At 38.4% G+C, this 10,563-nt stretch overlaps 1 protein-coding gene across 1 annotated transcript in view; it reads left to right on the top strand.

Annotated features, from left to right (window-relative positions):
- The window catches only part of PPIL2 (peptidylprolyl isomerase like 2), a gene marked incomplete in the record, with an annotated part of 2,081,325 nt that extends 2,071,020 nt beyond the window's left edge, over window positions 1-10,305 (top strand). Inside the window, 1 exon segment of the mRNA XM_044068775.1 lies at window positions 9,965-10,305. Coding sequence (XP_043924710.1) covers window positions 9,965-10,070 — 106 coding nt within the window.
- Window positions 10,306-10,563: the final 258 nt, after the last annotated feature.

Raw genomic sequence — 10,563 nt, 5'->3', positions numbered from 1 at the left:
GGTGAGCCAGACAGCAAGCTAAGTTCTGACATAGGAGAAGATTCCAAAAAGGAATGGCCCTATGGCAACAGCCTTCTTGGAGGGTTTTACTGGTGACTGCGGATGAAGAAGATCGGACATTTCTTATTTTTATCTGTTGTGTACAGCCATTTAGTCAGTTGAGGCTTCATTTACTTCTGGATCTCCAAGTTTATCTACACTGGCTGTATCTGCAATTAAATGGACAAGAATGTTCAGAGTACTACCATGGTAACTAAATGTAAAGTAAACCAAGAAGAAACTTCACAATCTGGAGGGGTGAAGTTCACTTCCTGAATTATGTTAAGCACCTAGGTCATTCATAAAATTCGAACTGTAAAATACTTGCTACAATATAATAAAACAGAAAATAGTAGGTAGTCCACAGTTGAATTTAAAATGGTTGGGTAGTCCACATCATCATCATCATCATCTTTCGGCTGTTCCCGTTAGGGGTCGCCACAGCGGATCATCTGTTTCCATTTCTTCCTGTCCTCTGCATCATGCTCTTTCACACCAACCACCTGCATGTCCTCTCTCACCACATCCATAAACCCTATCTTAGGCCCTCCTCTTTTCCTGTTACCTGGTAGCTTCATCCTTAACATCTTTTTCCCAATATATACTCAGCATCCCTCCTCAGCACATGTCCAAAGCAATGTAATCTTGCCTATCTGGCTTTGTCTCCAAACCTTCCAACCTGGGCTGACCCTCTAATATACTTATTCCTAATCCTATCCACCCTAGTCACACCCAGTGCAAATCTTAACATCTTTAACTCTGCCACATCCAGCTCTAACTCCTGCCTTTTTATCAGTGCTACTGTCTCCAACCTATATAACATAGCTGGTCTCACTAACCTCTTGTAGACCTTCTCTTTCACTCTTACTGGTACTTGTCTGTCACAAATCACTCTTGACACTCTTCTCCACCCACTCCATCCTGCCTGTACTCTCTTCTTCACCTCTTGAGTTAAAAATGGAATATGTGTGTTTCAATAAAGAAGTGCTCTTCTAGCCCTTCACAACTTGATTGGCAATCATTCAGCTGCATTCCTAGATGTACTTTCTCTACCTTACTTTCAAAATCCTGTGCCACAACAGATTTTGAAGATTTGGAAGGCCTTTCAAAACAGCATCAATGGATCATCCTCCACTAACTTCCCTCCTGAAAACATCTCTTTTTAAGAAGCCTTCAGGATGATGGTCTGCATGTTCATCATTCCCACTGCAGCAGTAGCCCTTAGACTACATATGGGTGGTTTCCTGCCCTAGGAAATACCAATCGGCCAGATTCAAAAAGGTCCCCCCCCCACTCTCCTTCACTCTCACTCATGATTGGCTAATCCCAAGGAGGGAAATAAGTAGTCCGAGTGAAGACTTCCACAGATCTTTCTTGAGTTTACTGTGAGAAAAGATGCTAACAATCATGAAAGAACCAACCTATATAAATTAGAAACAAGCACAGCCCTACTTTATATCCCAATGATAATATATATAAGGGGGGGGTTTGAGGGTGTGTGTGACTACTGCAACATTGAGGAACTTGATCATCTGCTGTTACAGCTAAGTGCAACCCTCAGAGCTGTACTATGTTCATCATTCCATCGCAGTAGTCTTTAAGGGACTACGGGTTGATTACCAAATCTTATCCAAACTGGGAGGTGGATGATTATGGATCCGTGAGCCCCTGGAGAATGATCCTAACAAAGTTTGAGCTAGACCTAGAAAAGGAATCCTGTTTGTATTGCTTTGTAAAAGTATGTAGAGAGTATCACTGTGAACGTCAGTAGTTAGTCTGTCAAAACACAGGCACACACACACACACACACACCTAAAAGTTTTTTACATGCTAAAAAATATCATACCATTTTATCTTCCATTAACATGATTATTCATGAATTTATATACTGGCACTTGCAAATCACGTCCTGTAGCTAACTGTAAGCAGCACCCACTGCATGCCGTCTGTGTTTACATAATCCATGGCCCACATATGCAGAACAATGGCTTCTTCATTCCTAATGCAGGGAAAGGGTTCATCTGTTAAGCAGTGTCTTGCAATAATGGAGAATTAACGATAGCTACTTTGTTTGTTTTTGTATTCTGTATCTCAACTTATTTTTATTTTGAAGTATTTATATGAACTATTGCTACATTGTTTTGTAATAATCTGGAGATTTTCTCCTCGGGTCTGTGCTGAAAATGGGCAGTAGCTCAGCCAGACTAACCCGGTCAACAAATAAATAAATAAAATGATGATTAAAAAGCACAGTGCATAACAACAAGCTGCCACATTTAGCTACATGTAATGCTGTCACTGCCCATTGTTGCATTTTCTCCTTTTGATGTTCATGCGGACCCAAAGCACTGGAGTTTAATGTCTCAGGACTGGGTGCTTTAAGTATCCATTCCATGTTGCTTAAATGTTACTGTTTTCCAGCAGCAGGCATTTTACTTGTGTGTAGTTAGTTTCTCTACCTGTAATAGCTTCTATGAATAAATAGGGTTAAGTGGGACTGCTTTTTTGTTTTTTTAAATATGAGTTTCCTGGTGCTTTTTAAAGACTTGTTCTTTTATCTTTATTTAGGGGCACAAAACAAGTGAAGGCAATGGAGACACTATCTGTGGAATTCCATTTGCTTTGGGAAGAAGTCAAGGATGCCTCTTTTCCCTAGCAGCTAAGACAAGGGGCTGTGATATTCAGTGTTATGAATGGAGGTCACTGGTGTTGAAAATGTCCCTGTTCTCAGATGTTATTCTCATTACCCTCTTCTACACTAAATTGGGTATCTCTAGTTTATTTAATACTGACTAAAATAAATGTTTTACATGTGTAGGACAGTATAAGAAAACTTCCTTCCACATTATGGTAAAATTAAATTGTTTTGAGTTCTGTCTTGCAGAAACAGGTCAGTGGAGCTTAGTTATGAGGAAATAATGCTAAACATTAGGTAGGTAGTTCAGAAATAGGAAGGTGTAATGCTGGATATGAATCAGAATCCAAACCTTGTATGGAATGGGAACATTTTGGTCTGCACCTCCTAAAGTCTAATTGGCCAAATTAAAAACAGGTAAGAGATTTTGTTTGGGATGAAAACGGACAACACGGTTGCATGAAAAAGGACTTGAAGGTACTGATAAGTATAGCTATTGGATCACATTTCTTTTTTGGGGTGGCTGTATACAACAGCTTTTGTGTGGCCACTCAGTCTTCTGATACAGGTACAGAGGACTCTAAGTGGGGCAAGAAAGTGTCTCTTATATTAGTCTGGATGAGATGAAAATACTTTTTTCATATACGTTTAAGGCTTTAAACTCTACCTTGTGGAAAAGTAGTATGATGTTGAGGTTTCTGAGACCTAAGAGAAGCTAGTGAGATAGTAATAGTTTGAGGTTTAGGCTTCCTTTCTAGAATAGAGGTTTACATAGTTCAGAAGAAGCCAGTGCAAGAGAGTCAGTCTTCTTGGAGACTAAAGGATCAGAGTTAAGGATACCTTCAAGCTAGAAGACAGCATTCTTAAGGACTGCCAGTTGACAAAAAAATAAACCCATGGTTCATTTTCTGCATGTTCCTGAAAGATGCTGAAGTATTTCTTAAGAGAAGAACAGGAAGTAGAAAGTGACTCCAAGTACAGTTGTGTAAGTTGCACTTGCCTATTACAGCAGATGCTTGAATTTTGCATTGCTGCAGTAGCCCTTAGGCTACATAGGTTGTTTCCTGTCCCAAGAAATAAATGGCTAAGTTCAAAAAGTTCTTACCCCCCCCCCCCCGAGTACCATATAGCTGCCTGCTTCAGCAATTACATTACTTTGGAGGTGATTTCTGCCATCAGCAAGAATCCTTGAGCTGAATTAGCTAGTTTGCAATTTCACTGGTCACTTCTTCTTCTTTGGGCTGCTCCCGTTAGGGGTTGCCACAGCAGATCAACTGTTTCCATTTCTTCCTGTCCTCTGCATCGTACTCTGTCACACCAACCACCTGCATGTCTTCTCTCACCACATCCATAAACCTTATCTTAGGCCTCCCTCTTTTCCTGTTACCTGGCAGCTTCATCCTTAGCATCTTTTTCCCCAATATACTCTGCATCTCTCCTCAGCACATGTCCAAACCAATGTAATCTTGCCTCTCTGGCTTTGTCTCCAAACCTTCCAACCTGGGCTGACCTTCTAATATACTTATTCCTAATCCTGTCCATCCTCATTACACCCAGTGCAAATCTTAACATCTTCAGCTCTGCCACATCAAGCTCTGACTCCTGCCTTTTTGCCAATGCCACTGTCTCCAACCCATATAACATAGCTGGTCTCACTACCCTCTTGTAGACCTTCCCTTTCAGTTACTGGTACTCGTCTGTCACAAATCACTCCTGACACACTTTTCCACCCACTCCATCCTGCCTGTATTCTCTTCTTCACCTCTCTTCCACACTCACCATTACTCTGAACTGTTGTTCCCAAGTACTTAAACTCATCCACCTTCCCCACCTCTACTCTGCATCCTCACCGGTAGTACTTTATTGGTATAGCAGGTTATGCCACAGATGTACATGCCTCTGAACTAGTTAGATGTCTGTTCTAAAAAGTCAAGTTTATTAAAACGCTTGCATACAAAATTGTAATCCTTGTTTGTTTAATGCCTAAACTTAAAGAGAATAAATGTTTTTTTTGTTTTTATTTTTCCTCTTTGGGATCCCCTTTTACTATTTAAACTTTACTATAACTTGGTGCAGTATTAAAGGACTGCTTTACCCTCCACTGTAGTTAGCCTTGGTGTAGTGGTATTTTTCTCTCTATAGTATCACCTAGATATGATTTAGTGTGCCGAAACTCTTCAGTATCCTTCTTTTTCTTTAGTTCCATGTTCTACCCTTGCCACTGGTGATGAAAGACCTACCATCTGTTTTTCTTATCCACATTTTGTATTGTTAAAGTAAAGAATTTGTCTCAGCGTACATGCCTTAGGCCAGACAACACATTTTCTATAATTTCACTGCTAGGCACCTGCCACAAACACAAACCCAAATGGTAGCCTCAATCACCATACAAGTACATTTGTGTGCATATGATACATGTGTATGTGTGTGCACACACATTTATGTATATATAAAATGGTAACAGTTCACTTGGACGAATACTGATGTGCTTGACCAAGTGAAAAGTGCAGTGCATTTACTCAAACGTTCATTCTACTGAACGTTTGTTTTGCCAAACTCGCATTTTAGCAAAAAGAGGTAATTTGATAGGTGTTAACAGGTGGGAGAATGTGAGTGAATGTTTTTCAGTTAGACTAAGGGCTAGTAAGTTTTTGTATATGTAGTATCGGTGACTGTGTTGTGTAGTGAAACTGTTAAGGAAAGGGTCTTTTGGAAGGTAAGGTGCAGGGTTGAGGTTACGGGCAGGTATAGCATTAGAGTTAGCACACATGAAAATGGTGGTGCAGTGGGTCAAAGCCCTGCCAGTTCTTATTCATGTGCTAACTGTAATCCTATCCCAACTCCTTACCTCAACTCTGTACCTTACCTTCTGGAAAAAAAAAATCTTTCCCTTAGTAGTACCACTATTCAGGCAGACTTATGATATTGATACGTTTTCTAGATAGGGGTTGGAAGGGTGGCCTAATGGTTAAGGTGTTTGCCTTACAAACACAAGGGGTTTGGTTTTGATCTCACAAGGGCTAAAGCTAAGCAAATGGCTGCAGCAGGCAGTAGCGTTAGTACTTATTAGTACAATTTTTGATGAGTTATTTTTGTTTGTCTGTGTGTGTATGTGTGCACTTTGGTATTTTACTGATTGCAAAAGAGACTTTGTCTGTGGGTTTAGGATGTTTATGCATTGTCTGGTATTGATAACTTCAAGGATTGTGCTTTTTGGTTGCTGTAGGTGTCGGCGAAGATTATTTTGCCATTTGGGATTTTGAGCGTATGTAATTAATTAATTATATATATATATATATATATATATATATATATATATATATACACACACACACACACACACACATATATATATATATATATATATATATATATATATATATATATATATACACATATACACACACAGAATGACAGAAAAAAAAATTGTCCGAAAAGGTAACCTTTGGAAATGATGGCATGTGCTAGAGCAAGTCTTGAAACACGGAGACTGAATTAGCTTAAAAAATGGACTTGCATATGCTAAGTCCAGGATGGCCATTTTCCAGAATATTCCCTTTTTTTCGAGTTATGGTGATCTCGGAGTTGGTGTATATAAGTTCAGGGGTTGTAGGGTCGGTTTGCCCCTTGCAAAAAATAAATTTAAAGGAAAAGAGCGATCTTCAAGATTCGCTCTTCTGGATTTTCAGTATTTTTTTAGGGAGCTGTCTGAAAACTGAATTTTGGATGACTTTAAGAAGGGCAAGTGTTCACCCAAAGGTTTCTTAGCATTTTTGCCAAAATTCATAGGTTCATAGGTTCATCCCATCCATTGGTCTGATGAATCTATGTACTCAATCATTGGTCTTACTATCAAACAGTTTTCTACTCTCTGTTGTCTTATATTCTGTTTTTTTTTTTTGTTTGTTTGTTTTTTAAGTTGTTTTCTGGTGGAGTTTCCTTTTAATAAATTAGTACAGATGCAGTCAGGTCAGGTAACTTATTTATAAGCATTTTGCAACCTTTTCTAAAGAATTCTCTTTTCATGACTGCCGTGGCAGTCAGAAAGGTTAGAACTACATATACCATCTCTGACTAATTTAGTTAACTATTCCTTCTGTAGGGACTGTTATTGCAGGATCCACTCTTTAATTTCTTTTGCAGATGTAATGCCTGTGTTTCCATTTGATAGTTGGTAATTGAACTGGGATACCTCTTATCAGCGTTTGCATTTCCTCAGATTTCTGTTCAGTAGACCTGCTGAAGTCATTAGGCTTTGGTCTCCTGTATGTCTAATGTTTTAAACTGAAAGTATATTTACTAACTCCTCACCTAATTAAGTGCTTGTTGGGGAATTTACTCCAAAGTTTGCTGTAGAAAGGGGTTCCACAGCTGCAAACTTTGTATGGTGCAGTAATTTGTAATTATGAGAAATTTATAGCAATAAAAAACGTTGTCTTGGTAATGTCCGTTGACATATTTTTGTCTGCCTTTTCTTCTTGTGTTTTGTACTTATTGTGATGAAGCAGTACAAAGGGGAAGTGAAACATAATTATTTTGTGGTATACTTGTGTGTGTTATAAGGAGTGGTTGCCACAATACAGCAAAACGTGTAGGCTGCTGTTGTCTGAAGCCTCGTTTAGCACAGTAAAGCTTTGTTTTTACCAACTTTTTGTGGCTTCCTTTAATTTTATATTGGTTTGTAGGGACTGTCTCATAGGCTTTAAGATTCCAAATGTGTTATTCCTCATTGGCTAATTAGTTGAAGTGCCATACTCATGAATACCAATAGTACTGCATTCTGGAGGTCAGCAGGCCTTTTAATATCATGCTGTAGCCACCATCCATAAGTAATTTGCAGTTGCTGATTTTAGTGGATAACTGTTGAAATTACAAGTATTTGATATTCAGAAAATGAAAAGGCAGAGCCTGTTATTTTGAAACTGCATAACATCAGTAGATTATTACAGAGACTGTAAAACATCAAACGTGTAACACACAGCTTGTTTCATTGGGTAGCATGTATCTCAGAAAGAAGTGTATAAGAATTTTAAATAACTTTACACGAGTTTGCTAGATCTTTCTGTGTAATGAAAGGTAGAACTTTGTTATATATAACTGTGGTTTAAAGCAAACATATTCATTCAGTGTTGAAAAGTCTCTTAAAGCACTAGAGATAGGAATCAGAAAAAAATGACCACAACTGTTACTGTTTGTGCAATTCTTGATGGTGATAAGCTGTGATTCAGACATTTATAAAACTACAGTAAGAAACAGTCATTGTCATGTCTTTAAATCGAAGACTGCACTGTTAGACCTCACCATGCTTGCCTTCTCCCTATCAGTCCATGCAACACAGTTGCACAGACACCTTCAAATGCAAGCATGCGGATGCGCACGCACACACCTCAGTTTGAGTCAGTACCTTCTAATGCAGGTTTACCAACAGTAACTGAGTTTTAAGCAAACTGTTTTGTTTTTATTCACATACACATGTCCCCCCCCCCCGTACACACACAGTTTACAAAGTCAAGAGGGTCTGCTGATGCTTCTTCAGTGTCAACAGTGCTTTCCTACACCTAACTGTGCATCTGCCGCCAACCAGATCGATTTCATACCAAGGACAAAGTTACTGAAATTCATCCAGTAAACCAACCGATGTATTAAATTTTTGCAGTCAGAAATGAAAATATTTAAACAGATAGGTGATGGCAGAATAACTGTAACTACAGTGAAATATGCTTGTTCCTACCCCTTTCTAGAGGATACTGTTATTGAACAACCACCAAGTCTAAAAATAACTAGTGCCTGTAGATGGCACACATGGCATATTGTCAAAGTTTAGGTTACATTCTGTGAGGAAATCGGCCTTATTTCCTGTTTTCTCCATGTCTGTAGAAATTGCTTAGCGGCTTCAGACTGGGCGAAAATACAAGAGTCTTTTCACTGTTCTGTGAAAGATAGTCCCCCCAAATCCAAACAGCATTCTTGAACAGAAAGGAAGAGAGCAGGAGTCCTGATTTAGTACTTAGGAGTTTAATGTGATTTCAAAACAAAGGTTTCTCTCTCTTAACAAAGCTGCTTTCAACAAAAAAGGAGTTCTATTCCATCATGGAATATTGCTTTTGTTGATAGGTAGCACTAAGTCTGTAAACAGTAAATGGTCCCGTTCTACTATGCACAGCTGTATTATTGCAAAAAAAAAAAAGTTACAAATTTCAAGTATCTAGTAAAACCTGTAATTACTGACAAAGGTACATCTAAGAAAATTAAACCGATCTAGGCAGGTTTCTATATCCTTCTATACCTAAAATTAGTATCAGCATGGGATCACTGTTTGTCAGAATAAGAACAATATGCTATTTGGTGAAACGTGAAGTATTGTCTTCATTGTGAGATGGAATGATGATTGAGGTAGTCAGCAGTTACATGACACTGATTTTGGAGTAACCCCCACATTTGTGTGCAAGGGGATCCTAACTCCTCTGTCAAAACATACTAAGTCGTTCTGAATTCTGATTCTGTTTATATAGTGTAATGCGAACGTGGGAGGTTTTACATAGAACCATTATTATTCATTGTAATTATATTTCTAATGATTTTCCTAAAAGGTGATGTTTCAATTTTACAGTTTTACATTTTCAGTATTCAGTTATTAACTTCCACTTTTAAGTCTACAGGATTTCTTGTTTTCCTTCAGTTATGTTTCATACTTTTTTCCTGGAGAATACCTATGTATACGGATATGGAAATTCCAGTCATATCCATAGTCCCCAAAAAAAGTCACTTGTGACTGTAACAGAAAAAAAAGTTCCATGTATTTACCACTAGCCGCAACTGTCTGTTTTAGGGAGTGATTCTGACCATTCTGTCTGGTTAAATAATTTCATTGCCTGGGTTTTCCAGTAGAGACTGAGAATCAGCTGCAGATTTAACAGATTCATCTTTTTAACATGTTTACCTTAGCCATTATAACTTATTGCTGGACATATCCACTAGCTTGTAAAGATGCATGTAAACATGGAATGCCGTCAGGAAAGTAATACATTATATTGCCTGAGTAGGGGACAGAGCTTGTCTGGTAATATTTAGTTGTTTATTAATTTTGTTTGTTTCAGTACAGACATTGTAGTAGTTGTAAACCATGTTCTGCTCGTGTTATGTCTAGTGTTCCAGACAGCAACTTGCTACGAAGAAGGTTTTTGCAGCCAGTTCATTACAGCTGCATTTATTGCACATTCTGTTCACAGTTGACAGCATTAAAAAATGGAGAAATTGTTTTATTCTCACATTGTTTTCCTTTGGTTCTAGAAAAAGATCAGCAGAAGAAGATAACAGTGGACCCTCCACCAGTGCGGCTGCTGCAAACAAGAAGGTGAAAGGAAGATCAGGCTTTGGAGATTTTAGTTCCTGGTAGTAGAGTGGGACTGAGGCTACCTGCACTTAGTACATCCTGAAACTTGATAACACTGTGAGATAACAGTTCCATAATAGCTGCTGCCATCTTTCCGGAAACATCATTTCTTTCTCAGAAATTACGTTTTTTGACTTATTTTAGCTTTCCCCATCTCCCATCCTCCATTAAGTAATTGTCTTTTCTATGGGTCATTCTTTTGTACTAATTAAATAAAGGGCTACATGATGTGCTCTTATCTTGGGACTCGTGTGTTATCTGTAAGGGGTGATATTAGGCATTTAATTCAGACATCCCAGGGATTGGCTGTATTTTCACTGTGTACATCTGAGAACTACTGAACTGCTTTGATTCACATGTAATTTAGCAGGGATTTGTCTGTCTTTATTGAAATCCAGCAAATAGTCAGGGTGCTGAGTGCTTATTAACATCATAGGGAAAGCTCCTGTAGTGATAATTGCTGTGCTATGTATTTTCGAAGTGAAGCAAAAACCCT

This window comes from Protopterus annectens, chromosome 4.part0 (genome assembly GCF_019279795.1).
Source record: "Protopterus annectens isolate FY-2018-M chromosome 4.part0, PAN1.0, whole genome shotgun sequence".
In the NCBI taxonomy this organism is placed as follows: Eukaryota; Metazoa; Chordata; order Ceratodontiformes; family Protopteridae; genus Protopterus; species Protopterus annectens.
This window is presented reverse-complemented; position numbering and strand designations above follow the sequence as displayed.